The 25,589-nt window shown below is 39.9% G+C and overlaps 1 protein-coding gene across 2 annotated transcripts in view; it reads left to right on the plus strand.

Annotated features, from left to right (window-relative positions):
• The first annotated feature begins 918 nt into the window (after window positions 1–918).
• The window catches only part of SYBU (syntabulin (syntaxin-interacting)), a 33,864-nt gene continuing 9,193 nt past the window's right edge, over window positions 919–25,589 (plus strand). The window contains exons 1-2 of one of the 2 annotated variants that reach the window (XM_011961075.1): window positions 919–1,083; window positions 22,785–22,887. In XM_011961075.1, coding sequence (XP_011816465.1) covers window positions 1,047–1,083; window positions 22,785–22,887 — 140 coding nt within the window. In that variant the 5' untranslated portion in view covers window positions 919–1,046. Of the gene's footprint in view, window positions 1,084–5,575; window positions 5,674–22,784; window positions 22,888–25,589 lie in introns of those variants that run through there. The other variant, XM_011961076.1, reaches the window with a different exon arrangement.

Below are 25,589 nucleotides of genomic sequence, written 5' to 3' on the forward strand. Positions count from 1 at the left end.
TAACTGTAATATGAGGGGATAATTAATATGTAGTTTCTTTGCGTGATTGTGAAAATCATGAAAGGTGTTAGATATGTAGCAGAATATATGCATCACCTAATATGCACTGCACAACATTGAGAGGTAAACATGCACATCCTCTATCTTTGCAAAAATCGGTGTTGGCATTTGACAGTCAGCTGTGTTTGTAGTGACAATATTTGCCTGGCTAACAGTACGTGCTCAATAAATGATCACTTTTATTATTATAAAATGGGAAATAAGGAAAGTCTAGGAATAGCACAACTTTAAGGCATTTGAATGTCCACTCATCATCTCATCTGCATTAGTCCTATTCTGTCACGGATGCCTTCTTAGTAAGAATTATTCTGATATAATAGAGAGCTTTGGTGGAAGCTTATTAAACATTTTTTCTGAGCAAACTTCTATTTAGAGGGAATCTGCCTTGAATTGTTCCAGAGAGCTCTGTATTCCATTTTCTCTCAGAATAATAAGGCTTCCCTGTTCCTCTCTTCTAGGCAGTGCTGTGAACTGTCGTGCATATTTAAATAGCTGGAATTCATTGGAGTACACCAAGCATTTTTCTCAAAATGTTGTGTTTGCCATAAAATTTAGGGCTCTGTGGGGTTTGATATAATGTCTTGCTTGCCCATTGGGATATTATAATCAATGTGGAAAGATTCTATATGTTTTGCTCCAATGTTGTCCAAGGATTCATCTTGACTGTTGTGTAGGCATTTACTTCTATTTGACAATTTGGTATTTCTTCAAATGCTTTGTGTCCATTCATGAGGGCGATGGTTTCATTGGAACACTGCAGTCACCAGGGAGAAGGCCCTGTGCTCTTCCCTGATAGGCTAGCTTTCCCTCTGCCTCCTGTTGCTATGGTGCTAGCAGAGTAACTTCCTTGCCCTGCACATGCAGAAGGCTCAGTCTCCATGGATACCCCACTCTGAGACTGTACTCTACTGAGATATGAGCTGCACACACTGTATTTCTGCAAAAGACATACCCCAGTCTGTGCTGGGAGGTTGTTTGCAGAGGCAATGTTTGCCATGAAAGTCTACGGAGCTTACCTTCTAAGTAAGTAGTATTAGTCACAGTAAGTAAATAATTACGTTGGATCACAGAGGCTAGACTGTGTGTGTGTGTGTGTGTGTGTGTGTGTGTGTAAGTTAGTTATGGTAGGCCAAAATGGAGCCTAAAACAAGTTTTCATCTTCACCTCTCAGATATTCTGAATGCATGGTCTTATAACTAAACTTTTAAAAATATACACGTGTTATTTTAAGTACTCTTTGTCATTTATGAGTCTATTTGTGCAATTGTAAGTCAATTTGATGCCAAAATGAAAAAGACTGACCATTGGCAATTACATTTAGAATGCTCTTCTAACCATGAGCATTGCATGTTGCATTTGTAAATGAAAAGCCTGGCCTTACCAGTGGTGTGCTAAGGGAATAGATGAACACAGCCACAATTAATGCTAATTGGCACTGCACATAGTTTGAAATGGGCCTCTGTGTAGGCTGAAACACGACGTGGTTATTATCAAGAGAGAGTCTGCGCATGTGATTAGGAAAGGGAATACCCATGTCTGCCTGATTACCATGAAAATTACTGAGAGTACATCTCTCTGGCCAGTTTTAATTTACTTTTCTCACATGGCATCCAGTAGAAATTCTGAAACAGTTAATGTTCATGGAATTGGGATGTGGAACTTTTTATTTTTATTAACTGATCTGAGCTAACACTTCCTCTTTACTGTACATTCCAAGAGCATAAACGTTGGGTTTGTAGTGTTGTAAAACACATGAGTCATCTTAAAGTATTTTCATCTGCTGGGCAAATGATTAATGCCTGTGGTGGTAAAATTAATTAGTAGAAACAAAAGAAAGACTATGTTTATGGCAACTCCAACTTTAGTTCTGTAACTTTAAAATTGTGTAAAATTGAGATATTTAGATTGTTCACATATATAGCTGACATCTGGCAGCTCTAAACAAAAAGCAAAACATATGCTATATCAGCATGGAGAAATTCATCTTTAATCATATAAAAAAGTGAACACAGCATTATACTAGATTGTTAACTTTGTTTACTTTTTTGTGCTCATGACTACTTAGGCAAAGGACATACTGTGTTCATGTCATCTTTTCCAATGGTTAGTCATGGTTCAAGTTTAATTGCTGAGAACGGTGAAAAGATACCACTCTTTGAGAATGTGAATGTACCAAGGACTACTCTGTCCCTGGCTTTGTCACTGGGGTCAAGCTTTAGGTGATTAACTTAATATTTCGTAAATATAATTTCTAACAGTAGATGGAATAGCAGACAAACATGGGTGTGTGAGAAATTCTATAGAGATCATGATTTTGGAACCCTGGAAACCATGTTGATGACACTTTCTCCAAACTTTTACTGCACCAATAGTATAAAGCTCCATATCCCTTTCTCAATGTATCTGCAATGAAGTCCCCCACCCACCTCTAAAACCCAGCATAGTATGGGATTTCTTTTTAACCTCAAAATATCTGACTCTTCCCTCTAAAACTTTTCTTTCATCTATGTAGTGGAGATAGTAAGAGTACCACTCACATAAGGCTGCTTTGAAAATTCAGTGAAATAATCAATGGCATATGATTATAGGAATAGAATATATATGAATAGAAGCATACAAAAAATAGCTTCTATTGTGTTATGAATACTATAAACATTATCACCATTTTTACAATGCCTGGTAGTCAAGGGAGGCATTAACTAATAGCTTGAACAATTATTTGTTTCAATTTGATTCAGCCTATCAACTTTCTTATCAAATACTTACTAAAAATCTACTATGTGCTTAACACTTTGATGGGAATTGTGGGATTTTATGTACATGAGAATGTACCTAACAAAAAGTGAAATATACAGTAGGGGTTTTTTTCTTTTCAAATGTATGGCTTTGTAGTTTTGCTAACTAGATATATATGTGTGTATGTATGTATATATATGAAATTGTGTTGCTATTAACAAAATGGATATGTAAGATACCACAGTAAATGTTTAATATAAAAGAGGCTGAGCCATAGCATAAGTCTAGTTAATACATATAACTTGAATTTAAAATGTGATGATTAAAATCTACGTTCAAATATTAAGTTAGGTTTTTTTCCTGAAAGGATTTCCATGACATAGTTTGAAAAAAAGCAATTTCATTTTTCATTAAGTTCAAAGTTTGGGGAATGATGGGAGAGAAGGAGATGGGAAATGATTGATTAATCTGTATAAAAATAGGCCCCATGCTGGGATTTTTCCTTTTGCACTAATTCTGTGTGACATCTGAGCCAAAAAAATACATAAAACCAATGCCATATGTGCTGAGCCTGCTGGTGCTTATTTTAAAACTCATGAAGAGTTGACCCAGATTATATTTTGCAGCTTTATTTTTATTTTAATGTCACTTTAATTTCCACTTCTTCCTGGCATATTCTCTTCTTTCCTTCTGTTTTCCCTGGAAAAAACGTGGCATGTACATCAAGGACTATACCAAGTCACTTGAATGAAGAAAAGGAGCGGGCGGCGGGGGGGGCAGGGTAGCATTTGTAGGATGTGGTTTAAAATGAGGTCTTGAGAGGCTGGGAACTTGGAATCAACGTATGTTCATACATGCTGAATATGTTTAGCTAAACATAATTTCAGATGCAATATCACTCAGATGGCCTAGCTAGAATAAGCCTTCTATTTTAAAGTTGCAATGGAACAATTAAATCCTTAATGATATCCTCACTAGCATGGTGACCTTTTACTTACGTTCTGCTAGTCTGTGAACAAAATAATGCCCCACTTTCTATTCCATTGTTATTAGTCACGCATGCACATGCTTTGATGGTGCACAGTTCGTCAGTTGTTTGTTAGGTACTTGGTGCTTCTGTCATGATATTCGGGTCATATCTGGGGAGCTTTCTGAGGTCTCATTTGACATTTCTATTTGCTGCATTCTTTTCCGTCAGGAGAGTTTGTGGCACTTTCAGAGGAAGGGATGCTTCCTTGTCTTACATGGCAGCAACATTATTCAGGGAAACTGGATCTTCCTGAGTGTTTGGCTTCTTGTACTCACCTCTGAGGTTGAGATAGGCAGGCTCCGCAAGCCTCTGCCAAGAAGATCTGATTTCTGCAGGGACTACTGGCGGGCCTGACTGTTCTTGAAAGATGAAGGCTATGTCTGTATCTGATACTGGGTTACTGCCTGACATCCAATGCCTTTTCCCTCATCGTTAGAGGAAGAAGTGAAAGATCCAAGCCACGAGCTTAGAAGCACTAGTGCATACAGGGCAATGGTTTAGAATCTGCAGATTCACCATAGCCTCCTATACTGCCCAGCTCAGAGAACCAGGGACAGTAAAGGGATTTTTCCCATGCAACACTGGGTCATTCTCAAGTTTTGGATAAGATTCTCCAACTCAGCATTTCCACCCTTCCTTTTCTTCTCAGTCTCAGCTACCATTTAAAACAACTGAACCTGGTAATGCTACTCATTTGTTTTTTTAAACGAATGTTTATTAATGTGCTAGACAGTGACCCAGGCACTGGGTACAACAGTAAACCAGGGATCCCTGTACATTGTGATATGTTCAGGAGGAAACGCAGTGTCCGGTGGGAGCCCAGAGGACGACCATGTTACCTAGACTCTGGGGTGTGGGAAGAGTCCCAGGAAATGTAATGCAATATTGATACTTATAAAGGGTAAAATTATATTTTTAAGGCAAATACACTTAGGGATTTGAAATTTACATGCAATCGTTGTTAATTTAAATACTATGTATGCCCTTAGAGACAGTGTTTTTTTTAAAATTCTATTGTTATGGTCACCATGCTATATTTAATAACAGTTTTTTAGACGGCTCTTTTCTCTACTAGAATGTGAACCTCTCTAGGAATAAGAACATGTTATCTTTTCTCTTTCCTTCTCTCTTTATTTCTCTCTGGTAATCACTGTATTAACTTTTGTTTTACATTCAGTTTTGCTGCCTCCCTTATTTCTTTATAAATACTACATATAATGTGATGCATAAAGAGAATGTATGTGACATGCGTGAACTGCGTAGAATAATAATAAAGCAAAACTTGTGATTTCACCTTCTACTTTAAGAGTTGCCGCCAGGGAAGCTGCCTGCACACTCCTCCCAGATCCTATTCTCTGACTCCCACAAGGGTAACCACTGTACTGAAATGTGTGTTTTAACATTTCCTTGCACTTTAAAAATAATGTTACAACCTTAGATATGTGCCCTTTAAAATATGTTAGGGGTATTTTCAAAACTATTGTTTCCAAAGCTTACTCCTTCTCTTCTTTTTAGTGCCATGCAAACACTCTCTGATGGTCCTAAGAATGGCCTTGATTTATTTTTCGTAATACTCTGCTTTGCTTTTCCATTTTATTTTGGTTTTTCACAGAACATTGTGGGCTGGAGAGGGAAGGGGTGGAGAAAGTAGAGAACACTGAGTACACTTGAATTTAAAAGTTAATTTGTGTAGGGGGGTGGGGCAGAGTAGCTGGGCAAGCGAAGGGTTGGCCTGGGAACATGTGCTTTGTGCCAGACGTCACTGACAGTGAGATCCTGGGGAAGGTTCCACTAAAGGAGTCCAAGGAAATGCAGAGCATAATTTGTGTGCAGAGCAAAATCCAATCGTGAGTATGCTTCGTTCATTTTAAGTGCTATAAACCACACCAGGATTTGTAGAAATGTTTCTGGAAGGATGAGTGTGAATTCAAAAACATTTTGTTCAGAAGCTTGAGAGAGAGAATCATTTTCAATTGATAGACAATGGTATGAGGTGAAATGTTGTTGCTTGCTGCTGGAGACAGAGCTCTTGGCCTCTCATCAGCTTCTGCCCCAGCTCGAGAAGGAAGACAAGTAGGAATGAGGCATCCCAAGTGCATTTCCCTTCCTGGGGCGGACGCTGGCCTCTGTGATCCTTGCACAGGTGTCCCAGGGCAGGCATGCAGGAGCTGTTTCACCTGCTTTCCACCTGCTTTCCACCTGCTTTCCTCTGACCACATCACCTGATCCAGACATTTCTCTGTTGTGCTGCCAGCACTTATCTTGAAAATATTTTCTCGTGACTTCATTATTCTGTTTCTTCCTTTCTCATTTGAGTTTTTTGAATACATGTCAGAGTTAAAAACAACCCCAGCGCCACTAGGCCTTCCATTTCTCCATTTGCTTTTGTTCTCACACTCCCTGCAGATGCCAGAAATTGCCAAAATTTGCCCAGCTTATTTGTTTTATTGTATTGACATTTGTGCTTGCAAATGAAGTTTACATTAAAGATTACAGACACCTGTAATCCCAGCACTTTGGGAGGCCAAAGCGGGTGGACCACTTGAGGTCAGGAGTTCAAGACCAGCCTGGTCAACATCAAAATGTCTCTACCAAAAATGCAACATCAAAATGTCTCTACCAAAAATGCAAAAATTAGCCGGGTGTGGTGGCATGCTCCTGTAGTCCCAATTACTCAGGAGGCTGAGGCAAAATGATCACTTGAGCCCGGGAGGCAGAGGTTGTAGAGAGCTGAGTTTGTGCCACTACACTCCAGCCTGGGTGATGGGAGTGAAACTCTGTCTCTCAAAAAAAAAAAAAAAAAAAGAAAAGAAAAAAGAAAGAAAGAAAGAAAATTACACAGAGGGTAAATCTAGCATTGACCTTGTAGTACCTCAATCCATTCTTATCAGATTATCCAATTCTTCACAGATTCTTAGGCAATATATAAGAGACATTGTTCTTTTCATTTGATTGAGGTATTTCTCATTTTGTTTGCTTTTCCAAACATACGTATCTCCATTCATTTGTTCTTTTATGTGGGAACACTGCAATCAAGCATATGGCATAAGATAAAGGTTTTTTTTTTAATGTTTAACTTGACTTTATCCTTTTTCTATTTTTAATCATTTGGTTCACCTGGAGTGTCAAATGATTTTGAACCTATACAGTTAATTTTGTGAACCTAAGAGCTACCTGGAAAGGGTCTCCTTTTTCAGCGTTCCTTCTCCCTTACCTTATGACCCATCTCCAAACTGTAACAGTCACTTGAATTCCCCGCCAGCCTCCGGTCTCTCTTTCAGATACTGCTGTCATATTGTCTTCATAAAGCGTCACTGTTCATGTTACCACCCCAAACAAAACTCGTCATGGTTCTCTTTTGCCTTCAATATGTCATGGTTCCCTCTTGCCCATAGCATAGTTTTTACATTTTTCAACTCTCTGGTTACAACTCACCTTTTTGGCTGCATTTTCTCATTTGATCACTACATTCTAGCCATACAAGGAACTCCATATATATGCTAAACATGCCCTGTGTTTTTCTTCCCCTGTGTTTTAGTTCATGTGATCTCTTTCACCTAAGGTCAACTCCTGTCCATGCCCCCAACACTACATTATATTCTTCCTGGTGTATCAGGCCCATCTCAAGTGTCATCTCTCCCATGACGTGTTCCCCTGCCCTCATCCCTTCACCCTAGCTAAGAAGATTTCTTCGTCCTCTGTGTTCTCTGGATGCCCTCCCTCTCTGTGTGCACTCATTGTATTCTGACTTATATCCTGGTTGTTTGTCTGCATAGCCTAACTCCTCCTAGGAAACCCTTGAGCATTGGAACTGTGTTTCTCCATGCCTTCTCAATCCAGTGCCTTAGCGTAGAAAGTGTTTAACGCATAGTTGAGATGGGCTAGATTGAACATTGTTGTCTTGGTTTCCTGTTCTTAGATCTTTGTGAATACTGATCACAAGGATCAAGCAGAATGATGTCAGACAAGCCAGCTCTGTTGCTTACTAGCTCTGTGATTTGGGGTGAGTCTCAGCATCACTCAGAACTTTGGTTTCCTGGTCTTTACTTGTATGTCTTTGGGAGAAAGGATTAAAGGAAATAGCAGCTGTAGAGTTCTTGACAGAGTAGGCTCTGAGTCCACAGTGGCTAGTGGCATTATTATCTGACGCTGTCATCCGATGCATTTGTTATCCCTTCAAGGTTTTGTGTAATCAGGAGTCTGCCGTCAACACCACACCATCCATGATTTCATTCATGTCATTAATAAAGCATGTTAAATAGGATATGGACAACACCAGGGCCAGGTGATGTGTTACTAGAGATTTCCCTGGAGGTTGATAGACAGTCCATTTGTCAACATCCTGTGGGTACTGGACTGTGCTATCACCCAGTGCACATGTGTCAACCTTGTTCATAAGAGTATCCTAAGTGTTTGCATTAAACGCCTGCTGAACTCCAGATATGTGATGTATGTGGCCATGAAAACTCTGTCAGAAAAAAAAGGAAGTGCGGATTGTTTTTCACATCTGACCCAGTGAACTCTTGCTGGCTCCTTCTTGCATTATTAAAGGACTTTCTCTACAATTTTACTGGAGATCAACACCAAACAACAGTTTGTGATTTTCAGAATTTATCTTTTCTCTACATTCATGACCTGCAGACTTTTTGCCCATTTCCAATCTTCTACCTCCCATCCTTTCCAGTTTCTCAAAAGTTAATGATACAATTTCTGCAATCATATATCTAAATTCTTTTGGTACCTTTCTTTGCTCATTCATTAAATATTCTTCTGAGTCTCCTATAAGCCAGGTTCTGTGCTCTTGGCTCTGGGGATGCAGTGATGAACAAGACAGAGGTCTTTGCAGTTAGCATGGTTTTTGCATGCTGGTATCCTGGGTTGAAAACTTGACTTTTAAGTGGTTTGGGCATACAGGCTGGAAGTAGGAGTGGAAGGGAGTATTTTTGTCCTAATTGGAAATAACACCAGTCTGTTAATCCAACCTAAAGGGCAAAATAGGAGAAAGAGGAGCTATTCCTAAATGCCAATGGTGGAGAAACTTTTAATGCTGTGAAATAACATTTCAAAACAACAGCACCTGCTCTGTGCTAAACGCTGCATGACACACTGGGGTACAAAAGAACACGCCCTCAAGGAGCTGACAAGCATACTGGAAAATATGTTGAAGCAAACAGGCAATGGCAGTGCAATGTGATAAATACTTGTTAAATTTTGGGTGGGGTCAGATAAAGGAAGGCCAGCTCATCCCCTTCCTGAAGGAAGTAAAGGTCAAGGCTAAACTGAGACTGAAGAGCAGGTAGTAGTTAGCCAGGCCCAGAGGGACAGGAAAATAATCCAGCTAGAGGGAACAGCGTGTGTGAAAACTGGGAGTCTAGAGGATATCATGCCTCCTTCAGGAAACTGTGAATGGTTCCATTGGCAGGGGTTGTGGTATGACAGTCTGAAGAGATTATGGAGGGTTTGTAAATCATGCGAAAGAATTTGGACTTTATGGACACAGGGCGCCATTGAGGAGTTTCAACAAGGGAATTGCCTAATGAGGTTTCTCCTCTGGAGTAGTGTGGAAGACAAACTGCTCAGGGCCACAAGGAGCAGCTGGGCATAGTGTGATGCTGTTTCAGTAATTCTGGGCGAGAAATGATGATGGCCTTAGGTGGAGCATTCAAGATGGGAAAGAGCAGACAGATGACACAGTTACTAAACAGACAGATTTGAAAACAAGAACCATTTGTTGTAGGGATTTCACAACATTACCGTGCACAGAAGATCACCTGGGCAATTTGTGAAGATGGATTATGAGACTGACTTAAAGAAAGTTCAATCAGAGGATCTGGAGTATGAGTCAAAAATCTGTATTTTTAACAAAGAGTCCAGGTGATACTGATGCAGGTGGTCCTCAGACTGTACCATAAAAAACGCTACCTATTTGATGTTTCAAATGGAAACACTTCTTTAAAATATATTTCTATTATGTTAACTTTTTGCTTAAGAATGAAGATTCAATCCTATTATCTTTGTTGAAAGTAGATGAATGACTCAGCCCCAGTGTTTACTGTGCAAAGTCTGTCTCCTTGCTAGTATAGTCTGTGTTCACTAATTGTTTGCTCTTTGGTAGGGGATACAGAATAGAGGAGTGATAATTTTGTTGCAACTTTTTATTGCAGATTGTTTGTAAATGTATTTTCAAAGGTTTCAGTGTGCCCCTTGCAAGAGCAGCAAACACTTTGGGTGGAATTGGGGCGGGGGGTGCAAAATTGCCCCAAATCTTGGAGTTCCATGCAGGTGTACTTTCATGGTGTTTAAGGCATATTTTGAATCTTATTGTGATATTTCAGATCCCCACATAAGGGCTGTGTGACCTTCAGCAAGTTACCTGTTGTCTACTTTTCTCACCTGTAAAATGGGAATAATAATTGTACCTCTTTCATATGCTTGATATGAAGATTCAATGAGAATGCGTGTAAGGCACTTTGAACAGTGTGTGAACATAACAAGCCATTTCTAACTATTTCTGAGAGAAACCAGGTCATCTATAACTTATCACTTGTATTTAGAGTTTAGTCACTTAATAAATACCTTTCCTTCTTAAATCACATTACTTAAATAGTCTGCAGTGCCCATATGCAAGAATTATTGGAAAAGTTTAGTGTTTAGCAGCACACATACCAAACACATGGATAAGTAGGCTAATGATGTTGATGACAAATATTTACTGTGCACTTATAGTAGTTCATATTATGACGTTTAATTCTCACAAAAATTCCCAGTGATAGGCACTCTTTTAGTCCCTTTTTACAGTGAGTAAACTGAGGTGTAGAGAGGTTAAGTGATTGCCTGAGGTCACACTGTCATTAATGAAAGAGCAGATATTTGAGCCCTGGATCTGCTGATGCTAGCACCTGCTCTTAACCACAGCTGTTAAATACATATTGTCAATTACATACAGCATGGTTAGTACCACTCAGTATTATGCCAAGTAAATTAAGCAGTTCACTCCTTTTGGATGTGAAATATGTAAAAATGGTTCTCAAAATGTATACTACAGTGTGTATCTGTATGTTAAATTACAGACAAGCCAGCTGCTCTCACTTTGTCAGAGGCAGCCATTCAGGAAGCTGCTGGGGGATCTCAGGCATAGGCCTGTCTTAGAGCAGTGGTCCTCAAACTTTAGTGTCCATATTCCTGGAGGGCTTATTAAAACCTACATTACTGGGTCTCACCTCTACCCATAAGTTATTTAATCTTACAAAATGTCATCTCTGCTCCTAAATTAGTCGTCTTTCTCATTATTCTGAAACAGTGACTCTCAAAGAGTGGTCCCAAACCAGCAGCATCAGCACCACCTGGGAACATGTTTCTGACTCACTGAGAATGGTTTAAAATCTATTCCATAATCACCTGACTCGCTCAACAGACATTTAACTTCACAAAGACATTTTGAAGTGACAAGTCATCAGCTCTAACACATAGATGTTTAGATAAAAATCAAAAGATAGAAATGTTTACTTTGCCTTTAACATTTATAAAGCATAGCAGTTACCTCCTCATATAGACTTAAAAAAATTTTTTTTGAGATAGGGCCTTACTCTGTCACCCAGGCTGGAGTGCAGTGGCATGTTCATGGCTCGCTGCAGCCTCAACCTCCGGGGCTCAATTGATCTTCCCACTTCAGCCTCCCGAGTAGCTGGGACTATAAGCGCATACCACCATGACTGGCTACATTTTTGTATTTTTTTTTTTCAGAGATGGGGTTTTACCATTTTATGCAGGCTGGTCTCGAATCCCTGGGCTCAATTGGTCGGCCTGTCTCAGCCTCCCAAAGTGCTGGGATTACAGATGGGAGCTACTTCACCCAGCTCTAATATAGAGACTTACATGGTGTCTTCCCCTTCTCCAAAACAGCGGGGCTTGCCTTAAAATGAAGATCTTTTTTTCACTTGCAACTTGGAATCAGGCCTTGGAATTAGGAACAAGTTCTGGGCTGCATTAAACACCAGCACATACCATCAGGGAAGCTTTCCCCCATCACTCTTCCTCCCCATTTTGGGACAAGAGGTTTCTCCCTCGATGAGGCTGTATGCGTAATCCAGCAACTCTGGGTCAGCTTCTCACGTTCATGGGCTTCGTCTCCTTGCCAAGGCTAAGTACAGGGTTGTGAAGTGACCTAAGCCAGACTCAACAGGGCATTAGGTAATTCCTGATCTTTGAGGGCTATTCAGGGTCAGAGCTACCATGAGACAAGGGGTCACCACCCTAGGCATGTTGGACCCTAAAATTGGAATAAGGTAAAACAGAGATTCTAGTTTTACTTTTCTTCTTCATAACTACTTTTAATTATTCATAATGACAGGAAGAAGGGTATAAGTACCAATCTGTAAGGACAGGTGGTCCACAGAGCATTTCTTCTTGCCTATGGAATATATTACTAAGAGTAGATTTCCTCTTGATTTTTTTTTCTTAGACTCTGGAAATGCAAATACATGTTTATTGGAATGGAAAATCTAGCTAAACGAGTAACTGGAATAAAGTCAATTCATTTTCTCATTATCAGGAGAATGAAGTATAAATTATGGATAAAAATCACATAGTCTAATATTATATAGCAGTCAAATGAATGCACTACAACTATATGGAGAATTTAAGCAATATAATATTGAATGAAAATTGTCCCAAAAGATTTTATATACATCATGATAACCTATTTATTTTAAAAAGTTAAAAACAAATAAAACCAAAATCCTCAGATTCTACCTTTTAAAAATATATAGATGTGATCATTCTTTGTAAAAGTGAATGCAAGGAAATGGTGAACTGGGGATAAGATAAAGGAAGACCACATAGGTGGATGCAAGTTAGTGTCACTGTTCTGGTTTTTGTGATGGGTTGGTGGTTTCTTCATTTATTATATTAAACATAAACAAAACATAAATACATAAACAGAGCAGTCAGTAAATAAATAAACTAACGATAGCCTTGCATGGGCCAATGATAAGAGAATGTCAAAAACCAAGAATTATGATTAATCCAGTTCTTTGCATCTGAGACTCTTACTACTCGGGAGGCTGAGGCAGGAGAATGGCGTAAACCCGGGAGGCGGAGCTTGCAGTGAGCTGAGATCCGGCCACTGCACTCCAGCCCGTGCGACAGAGCAAGACTCCCTCTCAAAAAAAAAAAAAAAAAAAATACATTGAGAGAACAGTTTACTAGGTCACAGAAAAAATAATGAAATGTCACCCACCTATAGAAAAATAGTTCCATGCTTAGTTTCATAGAGCATTCTCTGACCTGCTGCTTCCTCACCTCACACATGTCAGCAGCTTCAACCTCTAAATGGAGATCATGAAGGGCAGGGATCAGTAGACCATTAAGAGTTGTCAGGGGAATCACTTCAGACAGAATTGTGGCTGTAGGATCCCTAGAACAGGAAAAATATGTGCTTCCTTTTCTTTCATTTTCACCTCTCTGAGTAAGGTAATATGTTTGCATATTTTCTTAGAGAAGTGAAAGTGAGAATTTTAGAAAATACAAAAGACCTATGTGTCAAATATGAGCAACTCTTAACCTGACCAGTGGCAACCACTGGGACCTGTGTCTAAGGAAGGTTTTAAATTCGCCTGCCTCCCAGTTGCCTTTATTGCCTCATTCCCTGCTGTTGCTTCTAATTCTTTCAGCATTACCATCTCTGTATGCTGTGTCCCTTCACCCCGTGCTGTCTCCACAGCTCCGCATGCTACAGTCCTGAATTATTGTAAATGGCTTCAAAACCTGGCTAGTTCAGTGTGCCTCCTCCATGAAGTCTTCATGCTTCCAGCAGGAAACAGTCTTTCCCATTGTTGACCTCTCTTAGCACCTAACTTGTGTCCCTCCTAAGACATTTGCCTCTCTCTGAAGGCAGGACTATGGTCTCAGCCCACGTGTACTAGCAAAGAGCTAGGGAACACACAAATATGAACTAATGTGGAGATAACCGCTCTCACCATGTGTTATTTGTGAGCCACAGACCCTATAAGAAGGTCTGGATCATTAGCTCCCTGTTGCTTAGTGTGCTGCAGGCCTTCCTATAAAATTGGGATATTCAGTCAATACAGCTAAGGAAGACTTACTCATTGATTTATAATCTGAAAGAAGAATTTTTACCATTCTCTGCCAGGACCATCTTCTATTTTTTTTTATTTTTATTTTCATGCTTGTTTTGAATCCTTTCTTGCCACTCACACCACACAACAGCCTCGCCTCATTCCTTGTCCCTGTTCTAAGTCTTCCAGATTTTGGCCTCACATGTGTTGGGACCTAGATATGGTTCAAAGAAGGTAATCATAAGAAGAAAAATAAAAATAATAGTGAAACATTAAAGTGCTTACTGAGTGCCAGCACTATTTTTCATGTTTTACATATATTATCTTACATTATTCTCACACAACTCTATGAAATAGATACTACTATTATTCTCCTTTCATAGAAAAAAGTGAAGCTTAGAGAGCTTGTATTTCCCAAGGTCACACAGCTAGTAACTGAAACTACTAAACCGTATTACTTTTGAAAAGACAAAGAGAAATAACTTCATAGAGACTAAAAATGCAAATGAGAAAGAGAGAGGAGGGTGAAAGCATGTCAAGATATTGGAAGGGGAGCATGGCCGAGTCTGGTGTTGGAACTCTGCTCTGTTTAAATGCAGTGGAGGTGGAGGTCAGTGCTACTGAGAAAATCCAGGGAGTGTGCCACATGTGAGACAGATGCAACCTTCCTGACACTCTGAGTGCCACTGCCAAGGGAAGGAAGGAACCTGTGGGTCGAGAAGATGATGTGCCCTGGAGGTTGTCACACAGTGGGGACGAAGATGGGGATTGAATGGTCAAGGCTGTTAGGTCTTAGAGTCAATTAAGAAAAGCCATGTTTAAGTACAGAAATGAGGTTTAAAAAAAAAAAAGACATTATTTTAGGGCCCCATTGGATGTCTTGGCAATGAGTTGTGAATTATGTCATCTGTTTCCCAGTAAGTGGGTGTTTTATTCCATTTGTGGTCTAGAATTGCAAGCAGACAACACCACCTCACTGAGATGAAGAAGAGTGGAGGATGAGATGACTCCAAAACCTTCTCATCTTTTCCTTCTCCCTTATATTCTGGACTGAGTCATAGACTTAAATCCTATCCCCGTCCTGACCTTCTGTCTTTCCTGGTGTCTCACTCCCCATTTTTCTCTCCCAGCCCTTCATCACCTCCTTCCTCCCCTATGAACGCCTCCTGCAGTGACACCCCTGCTCCGCACCCAGCACCACCATTAGGACTGCTCTTCCTGATTTAGGTTTTCCTGCCAGACAGGAGGGCAGGCATCTCATTTTGGTAAACACTGGATAAATGCTTCTCCTTAAATAGAAGCAGCAGGCTTTCCAGCTAGTTCTTTTAAAGGGGCAGAAATTCAATTCACTTCAGTAAATTCGACAAGAAATCAAAGATAAGTAACATGTTCAAGTCTGGAAAATACTTCAGGGAGGATTTGCTCTGTTTTTACTGGGTCCCCAAGATAATGAGCTAGGATGAAGTTTATGACCACAGTGGACGTAACCTTTCGCAGCCCCGTTGGGTGAAAGGCAATGGGGGGAGGGCTGCCCGTTGGACGTGCCTGCTACTGGAGTGGTTCCTGAGCTGAGTCAGTGTGGGAGATGATAAATGCCTCTGTGTGGTTCCTTTGATGCTGTGAAGCATGTCTGCCATGGAAAATCCAGGTTGGCACTGATGGAATAACCCCAGTGCAGCGTATGCTGGATTGTGAAATGTTTTTCTCTGATGAATGGCGTTTGACATGTTCAACTGCACACTGGTTGGCCCCTCCTCTTTTACAACAGGATTATGAGGACTTTGAACCATGAACCAACTGTTAAGTATCCTACTAGCTTTGCAAACCAACATTTGTGTACATGAGTTTGGCTGGAACTGGCCCAGTTTCAAACAACCTGTGCCTTATGTACATTCCATCTTTCCCTCCAGTCCTCTGATAATGTATTCACTCCAGGAAAGTGTTCCTGGAGAGCCATGAGGGTACAGATCATTCTGTAAATTAAATTCTTCTCTCCTGTGCAGTTTGTCCGTGAATTTCTTCCTCTTCCTTTCGCTGGCCTGTCTTCGTTTCTGCTCACTCATTGTTCACATCGCACTGAAGAAAGCTCTTGCAATTTGACAGGACTTGGAGAGAAAGTCCAGGCACTTTTTTATCTTTGGAGCTCTCTTCCTCACAATATGGTTCATGGACCACCTGCTGCACAATCAGCTATAGTAATTATCAAAAATGCAGATGCCTGGCTCACCCTCCTCCCAGATCTTCTGAACTGGAATTTTTGTGAGAGTTTCCCAGAAATCTGCACTATTATTAAACTTCACAGATAAGCTTCATGCACAGTTAGGTTTAGGGACCACTGCATTATTAATAATAATTTTAAAATTTGTATTTATGAGTGTGTCAAGCACTTTCTATGTGTTAACTCAATTCATTTTCACAGCAACCCAATGGGATGGGAATCATTATCTTTGCACTTAAAATAGGACCTGACACATGGCAGGTGCTCAATAACTTTTTGCTAAATAAATAATAAATTAGCCTTTTAAAATCTATGTGCATACATATATAAGTAAGGCTTAGATAAGTTAAAAAAACTTGGTCAAGATACACAACTAGTGACAGGTGGAGCTGGGCTTTATAGCTACTTCTGGTCAGAAACTTTCTTTTTTTTTTTTTTTTTTTTTTATGGTCAGAAACTTTCACTTCCCCTTGTTTATTGGTTTCTTTACACCCTCTTTGCTTATCATTTCTCTCATTCGCTCTTTTGTTCAGCAGATGGGCTGCCTGTGTTTCTGCTTAGACAGGTAGCTGAGCCAGCCCAAGGTACAGGAGTGAACTGGGTGGTGTCGCCTCTGACCTTCTTGGCCTCCTTAAGGCCTCCTCCCTTTCTCAGACCTTCCAAGCTACCTAACTCAGGAGACTGGGCCCTGCAAAGATGAGAACTAGAGTAAATCTACTCATATTTCCCCGGGACTTTCTGAAGGCAGAGTTCTAAACCACAGGAGACCCTAGAACTTTTTGGAGGCATCCGTGGGGAGTCTCTTTTAGAATCAGGATCTTTGGAGACACCCTATCATACACACAAACACACACACACACACACACCTTATTGTACACACACAGAAAGAGAATTAAAAAACAGAAATATGCTCCTTGCTGAACAATGGCAAAAGGAAAACCACCTTTTATAAAAAGTAATTTAAAAATGTATGAGTAGAAAAAAGCATTTCCTATTATAGTTCTTTTTAAGAGATAGATGTAATCAAGACCTTTCTTGAGAAGCCTTCTTCTGGCCTTTGGGCCACTGTACCAGTAGTTTCAGCTAAAATGGTACTATTGAGGGCTTGCTATATGCCAGGCATTGTTCTCATTTCTTTGCATGTGTCACCCAAATTTCCACAATCTTTTAGCAATACTTAATATTAATAACTTCATCCCTATTTTATAGATGAGGATACTAAGGCAGAGAGAGGGTAAATTCATTCCTCAAGGCACCACAGAGAGCAAGTAGAGGAGCCAAGATTCAAACCCAGGTGTCTCAACTCCAGAACTCTCTTAATACTACATAATATGGTGTGACTACTCTTATTATAAAAAGATTTTCCTTAAAAAGTTTACATTTTTAAAGGGAAAAATGGATTGTTCATATGTCAGTGAACTCCTATATATATTTTGTAATATGAATAATGTGCACATGGTTAGAGAAGCCAAATGGCTCAGAAAGATAATAAAATGAAAATAAGAGTCTCTTTATATCCACACTTTCCTGTTCCCAAGAGACACCGCTATTAACAGATCATTTTATACCTCAAGAAAAATGTTCTGTGCCTATAACAGGTTACATATTATCTAAAGATTTATTTACAAAAAAAGCAGATTTGCAATACCCACTTTTCTGCATCTTGTTTTTCTCATCTAATAACAGGTGTTTGATATCTTTTCACTTCGACACACCCAGGATCATGTCACTCCTTTTCACAATGGCGGAGTATTCTCTTAGGCTGTTGCTATGCCACCTGATTTAACCAGTCACTATTGATGGACAACTAGGTTGCCTTTTTGGGTCCTTATGTGCAGAATAAATTCCTAGCAGTACAATTTTCCTTTTTATGCATGTAGCATAGTTCACACTCTTACTAACTCTGTTTTTACAAACCCTTAACACGGCTGGTATTATCAGACTCTTTTGCCTATCAGATAGATGGAAAAAGTCTCCTTACTTTCATTTATATTTGTAGTGACATTGATAGATTATATGGCTTTTCATGTGTATCAGTCATTTCTTTTTCTTTTTCTTTCATCTACCTATTATGTCCTTGGCCCATTTTGTTGTTAGGTTTTTTTTTCTAATTTCATGAGCTTTTGGTAAATTAAGGAGATTAACTTTTTATCATGTGTTGTAAATATTTTTTCAGTGTATCTATTTGGCTTTGACCTTGCTATTTTCCCATAAGCAGTTTTATAAGTTTGAACTTCTCTTCTTTTGTGTTTAGCTGTGTGTGTGTGTGTGTGTGTGTGTGTGTGTGTATGATTTTAAGTATATGGCAGTTCCATCAATTGAACATTAATCAGAATGAAGAAAACTATTTTCTGAAACTACAATATAAATGGAAATTACATTTACAATTTTTCAAGAATATTTTTATTCTCAAATTCAAAAAACCTGTATATGTATCTTATCAATGTATTTATTGATCATTTAACTAAATATTCCCTTTCTGAGATAAATACCTATATGGGGTTTGGGAAAGTAATTTTGCAAAAACTAAAACAAAAACCCTGTTTAGGCTGTGAAGCATTTCTTGGATTCCTTGGCTGGGTCCCCCAAGCCTTAGCAGCTAAGAGTCAGTTCTACTGAATGTACTTTAGAGCAGCTTCTTTTAATAGTATCTTTTATAATTGCCTGTGTCCACTGCTCCTGCTGCTCCTTAATAGCTGTGCTTAGCTTCAGTGAAAATGGTTCCTCTCTCCTCCCTGGAGACCTGTAAATTTAAAAATCTGTGTATTTTGGGGGGATGGGTGGAGAAGGAGGATGGGAGAGAAGAGGTGGAAACTAGGTGGGGTTTTTTTTATTTTTTATTTTTTTTTTACTGCTATTTGAGGTGGTCTAACCTGAATTAATTTGATAGCTTTGCAGTGATAAAGGATAAGAGAGGGTTTGGGGTTACTTAAATCAGTGTTTTAGAATGGCTTAATAACGCTTAGTAGATCTCAGGATTGCTCTATACTGTGGTGTTTTGATGTATGAGGACTGCTCCATATCTTGAAAACAGGAAAAATTAATAACGTCCTAAGAGACCAGATTACAGGCAGTGCTTTAAAAATAAGTCAGTTAGCTATCGGTTTGGGCACGTATTCTTTTTGTTTTCACTTTTTCTTCCTTTTCTAATTCCCTGGCGTTAGCATACATGCACAGAACGCTTATTATCCTAACGTTATAAATAAAAGGAATATCTCTCAAAACAGTTCAGCAGTGCTATAAAACAAAAAACTGCCAGAACTTCTGGAGGTCACGGGGCATAGCTTCTTTAGAACTGGAAAAATGCTTTCTGCAGCAGGATGCTTAGTCACTAAGTATTTGGCATCAGAGCATTATCTTAAAGGTCATCAAATTCATCCTGTCTGTTCAGTCCTGGAATAACACTCCACTAACCTGGCAGCTGATCGAAAACAATATTGATGAGGAACAAAGACTGTTAATGAGGATGACATTCATTGTTTCCCAGAAACCCATGAAGCAGGCGCTATGAGTATCATCTTTGTTTAACCAGTTAGGAAACTGGGACACAGAGAAGTGAAGTAACTTGGCTAAAACTTTCCACCTAATATGGGTTAGGGGCAGGCTTTGAATCCAAGCTGTCTAGCTGAGGTCCTATGTTTTCTCTGTTTTTTTGTTTGTTTTTGTTTTGTTTTTTGAGATGGAGTCTTGCTCTGTCACCCAGGCTGGAGTGCAGTGGCATGATCTTGGCTCACTGTAACCTCGGACTCCCTGGTTCAAGTGATTCTCCTGCCTCAGCTTCCCAGGTAGCTAGGATTACAGGCACTCACCACCATGCCCAGCTAATTTTTGTATTTTTAGTAGAAACGAGGTTTCGCCATGTTGGCCAGGCTGGTTTCGATCTCCTGACCTCAGGTGATCCGCCCACCTTGGCCTCCCAAAGTGCTGGGATTGCAAGCATGAGCCACCATGCCCAGTCGAGGTTCTATGTTTTTAGGTTAGGTACTCTGTGCATGATTTTAATAACCCAAAAGAGCACTGAAAACAATACATTAGTTGCATACACTGTTTAAAGGAAATGAATAAAGAGTGCCTCTCCTTCCTTGTATCTTTGTTGCCAGCTAATAGATAAATGGGGGTGTGGTGATTAGGTCTCCAGCTTTTCTCTTAGTTATTTTGCTTAGTATTGAAGGAAGTATATCAGATGATGTATTACATTTAGCTTTCCTGTGTATCCCTTAAAAAGCGTTCACTGATTTTTACACTGCATTAACCAGTTTATGTTTTTTAAATTCATAAACTGAAATAGTTGTGAAGTAGTATATTCATTTTTCACTATCGTACTATTCAAATAGTCCTGAATACAGCTGCAGGGACCCGATTGTGCCTTCTACTCTCTTTCAGATGTACAGAAAGTAAGAGAGGAAAGTGCTGAAACAAAGTGACCTTAGGCCCTGCAAATACATAAAAGTCATTATATTGAGTTCCAGTAGCAATAAAATGTAGAACAAAGTTGTCCTTTTAGTTCACAGAACGTAATTACCACAGATCAGAAGCACCATGGGGTAACAATGGATTTTCCACAATTATCTGTTCCTGTTCTAGAATTTCTGCTTTTAGGCAAGCAGTTCAATTATAATCGATGGACTTTTGTGAAAGGAATGAAAGCTGAGTGTTTCAGAGGAATAATTGCACATTAGGAAATAATATCTTAAACCTGATGGCTATAACCACAGGATCTATTTTTGGAAGTTGCCTACCTTTATCATTGGATAACAAACGTGATAATTTACTAGCAAACAAAGCTGGTTGAGTTAGGCTGTCAGGAATCTCATGTTGCTGGACTGCATTACCAATCATGAATCCTTGAGATTGTGAACTACTACAGTTTAATCAGTGCATTCCTTAGAGTCAACTGATGAAGTTTGGGAAGCTTCTAGGAGCTCATTACATCATTAGACAAAGTCTGTGCAGTCCTGAAGGAATAGCTGGTCTCAGTTCTGATAAACTGCCACGCTAATCTTCCCAAAATTCTGCTGGGAGCCAGGAGTCACTGCTGTCATCTGGCTAATGGGTCATTCTTGGTTTCTTTCCTGGAGACCTGGACTTCCTGGAGGCTGGGGTTCCTGAGAGCTCCTGGAAACCAGGGAAAGGATGTTTTTTTTTCTCTCTGCCTTGTGATTACCTACCTTCCTCTCTAGCAAAACTAATAAAGCCCATCAGAGAGCAAAATCTGTTCCCCAGTAGGCCAAAGTCTGGCCACATCTTGTACCTATGGTTCATGTTGGCCTGTTAGGGAGATGGTAATGTATAGTTTCTTTAAGAACTTCTCCTGTTCCGCTGCTTCTTCCTACTGCCTTTCTGAGGATAAAGCATAGTATGGGAGAAGTAGTATGAAGATTTGGTCCTGGACAGGATTTATCACCTACAAGCTTCAGGCAAATCAGCTTCAGTTTTCTCAATAGTAAAACAGTGAGATTAATGTCTATTTTACAAAGATGTCAAGAATAAATAATATATAGCATAGAAAGCATCATGAATAGGGCCTGAGACCTAGTAAACATTCAATCAATAGTCATTATTATGATAATTATTGTTCACTGCTTGTTAGAAAATCAAGGATTTAGGCTATTCATATTTTCTTCAGCCCAGAAATGTGAGCTGGCTCTGGGTTCTAGACCAGAAGAGGCACAAATTGTGTTGTAGGAGTTGAGCAACAAGGTCAGATTAAACTGTATACCTAGACTTATTTTTCAAAAGCACATGATACTTCATGTTTTTAAAAAATTCTTTGTCTTCTTCTCATTGTTCTAGCTTGCCTCTTCCACATCCCTTCACTTCCCCAGGCAGTGTATGAGAATGTTTCCATTATCACTCTTTCAGAACTACATATTTTTGTTAGGATTAATTTATATAAATTATTTTACTGCACAGCATGTTTCTGTTATAATTACACACCCAACTGTAGTCTGTACTCAAAGTATCATGTGATCTTTGCAAACTAATGAACATCCCTACCTGTGATCACACCCTGAAGCTAAAATTCCAAGTTTCAGTGGAATTTACAGGTTCTATCACTATTAAATTTCTTCTTTTCTGTTAAGGATCTATTCCTTAAAGAAAAACCAAAACTGCAGTCAGAGAGAGTCAGTCCTCAGTGCCAGTGCAGGCAGTCTGGGAGCCCCAGGCTTTGCTCTTTCCTGACTGCCTCTTACTGGTTAACTGTCTCCAAACCTAACATGCCAAACTGAAGTATGACTAGCTGACTACAGAAGCCCAAAGATAAACTCTCTTGGAAAAATTGCTCTTGGACTGATCAGTGTTTTCTTTTTCTTTTGCTTGAAGTAGGGTGAGCCCGTTGTTGTGGAGTGAGAGCCTCACACACGGGAGAACAGTGCATTTCTTGACTCTCTTGGGTCACTGTTGACAGTGTCTGCAGGAAGACCGGCCTCTATATGAAACTAGCCTGACTGTGCATCTTAGCTGTATGTATGAAATGATGTCCTTGTGCTGGGCCTTCTCCTGACTGCTTTGAGGAAAACTCTGTGAGCCTGGAAACTCTGGAATCTTGGCACTTGCCAATAGTGTGCAAATGCAGGGAGCAGGACCTGGAAGGCAGGGAACTGGCCAGCGTGTTCTCCGGTTTCCTTTCCCTCACGCTTCTCTCTCCCCTGTTGTTTTTCAGGTAGTGAAGCTGATTTTAGCTCCTCGAGCAGCACAGGCAGCATTTCCGCTCCTGAGGTGCATATGTCGACTGCGGGAAGCAAGCGGTCTTCTTCTTCACGCAAGTAGGCACCGTCTCCTGCTCTGTAATTAATATGCTTTACACAGGTGACTCACCTGCACCTATGCGTCCATAGAACTACCCGGATTACTGTTCGTTCATATTTTATTATTCAGTTAGGCTTTTTGTTTTGTTTTTTTTACAGTGATTTTTAAATTGGTAGTTTTTCCTACCTTGCCTACTGTGGTCACGTGGCTCACCTGTGTTTAGCCATCCATGGCTGTCTCCCATCCAACCCTCGACTCTATGCTCACTCCGCCTTCTGTCCCTTCTCTCTTTCGCTCACTCACCTGTGTACTCATCTGCATAGGAAGCTAGTGGTCTCCCACTTCCCTCCCAACCTCCTCTCTGTGAATCTATGAGTCTCTGAGCTGTGAAGGCTCTGACTTCACCCTTTTTTTCCCCTACATGGGCTTCCATTTTTAACCTCTGTGAAGGAAGCAGCTACTCCCTGACCACTCCCAACATTTACCTGGGGAACGAGTGAAGAAAGTGTAGTAAAATTCATAGGCATGGTGGCCACCCCATAGAGCACACTAGCTGGGTGTGTGGGCTCTGGAGCCAGGCTGCCTTGGCTCAAATGCCAGCACCAACTCCAGGCTGAGTGGCTCTGAGCAAGTTGTTTAACCGTTCCATGCCTCGTTTGCCTCATCTGTGAAATAGCCCTACCCACCTCAGAGCATTTATTGTTAGGATTAAACAAGTTAATAACAGTAAAATGCTGAGTCAGAGCATGGAGCATGGCAAACATCAACCGATGCTCTCCGTTGATGTTATTTGAATTGGTAGAGAGGACTATGAGAACACGGGAACCACTATTCACATTCAGTGGGAGGGGTTGCAAGCCCCAGGATTCTGTGCTTGCCACCAGTGGCTTTGTTTATTTGTTTAATAAGTATTTATTGAGCATCTACTAGGAGGAAACAAAACTCCACAAAATTATATTCATTGTAGTAGGACAAGAAAGACAATAAATTGAAAAATAATATAATTATTTTAAAAACACTCAGGGGAAGGAGATAGAGAGTAATGTGGTTTGTGATATATTTTAGCTTGGCAGGTCCTAGGATACCTCAGTGATGAACTGAGCTCTGAGCAGAGACTTAAAGGAAGCTATGGAGGGAGCCACGGAACATGAGGGGACCTGGCTTCTGACTTTGTCACGTCACTTGATTCTCCTGGGCCACGGTGTTCAAAATACAGTTAGACTGTGTGACTTTTTAAGGTCTCTTCCTGGAGAAAATCTATTTAGTTTCCAAAAGCCTGCCTTTCCAGGACTCAGCAAGCAAATATTTTCTATTTCTCTTGGGTGAGCCGAAGATTTAGCTGATGTTTATAAAGTGACCTGAGACCCCCCAGGGCACAGTTTTATCATTAAAAATACAGCTGAAGCCAGACAAACCTGTAATGAAAGAGTGAAGTCCACAGTGAAAAAGCACAATTGCTCTATCCCCGGCCCCACCCACCACCCCCATTTTGGCAATAAAGTGCCTCTGGGATTATAGGACATGAATGTAAACATTCTGTGTACATCAGATGTGGCTTGCTCTGAGAACAAGCCATTTATATAACCCATTCAAGAAATTATGACATACACATGGAACAAAGTATCAAACAATATAGAAAGGCTAAAAGAAAAAAGGAAGGCCTGTAGATGAAGCCAACTTAAATGTTTCAAAGGAATTTGTGTTTGTGGTTAAATTCCAAGGTTGTATCAATAATACAGAGTGACTAAGAGAAAATATTCTAGTCTAGAATTCATGCTTTCTTTAAGTGATCAAAATTTGATATATTGAACATAAAATAGCCAAATGTAATTATATGCAAATCAGATGAATGCTTATATTATTATCTGTTATAGCCAAGCAATAATAGACTTCAAAGCTTTAACAAAAATTAATAGATGGAAAATTGAAAAATGGCAGTGTTCTATCTATTATCCTCAGTTTTTAAAAATCTCGGCCGGGCACAGTGGCTCGCACCTATAATCCCAGTACTTTTAGGAGGCCAAGGCAGGTGGATCAATTGAGTTCAGGAGTTCAAGACCAGCCTGGTCAACATGGTGAAACCCTGTCTCTACTGAAAATACAAAAAAAAAAAAAAAAAAAATTAGCCGGGCGTGTAGGTTGGTGCCTGTTATCCCAGCTACTCGTAAGGTTGAGGCAGGAGAATTGCTTGAACCTGAGAGGTGGAAGTTGTAGTGAGCCAAGATAGCACTACTGCACTCTAGTCCTGGGCAACAGAACAAGCCTCTGTTTCAAATAAATAAATAAATAAAGTAAATAAATAAAAGAATCTCACCAAGGCACAGAGTACCATCAGTAGATTTTGGTCATGGAGTATCTCAGGCATTTCACATGAATTTTGTGTTCTGGAGGGCCATGCATGGGGGGGCAGCTCCTCAAGAGTAGCCGGCTATCTCTGCCAAACTCTAGTAGTTTGTGATCCTTTCAATTGGCTGCTTCTCCATGTGGAGAATGAATTTTCTCTGTGGAGAATTAGCTCCCTGAAGGAAGGCTAACAGGAAGATCGGTCAGTCAGTGGGAAATGAGAGGAACAGGTGGAGTTGTTGAGAATATTTTTGACAAGTTATTTTTAAAACAAAATTTTAAAGGCTTACAGATTATCTTGTCTCACAGAAGGGCAACTCTGCTAATATTTCTAAGGAATTGTCTTTCTTAACTAAAACACAAATCTGTTTGGAAG

This window comes from Colobus angolensis, unplaced genomic scaffold (assembly GCF_000951035.1).
Source record: "Colobus angolensis palliatus isolate OR3802 unplaced genomic scaffold, Cang.pa_1.0 Scaffold535, whole genome shotgun sequence".
In the NCBI taxonomy this organism is placed as follows: domain Eukaryota; kingdom Metazoa; phylum Chordata; class Mammalia; order Primates; family Cercopithecidae; genus Colobus; species Colobus angolensis.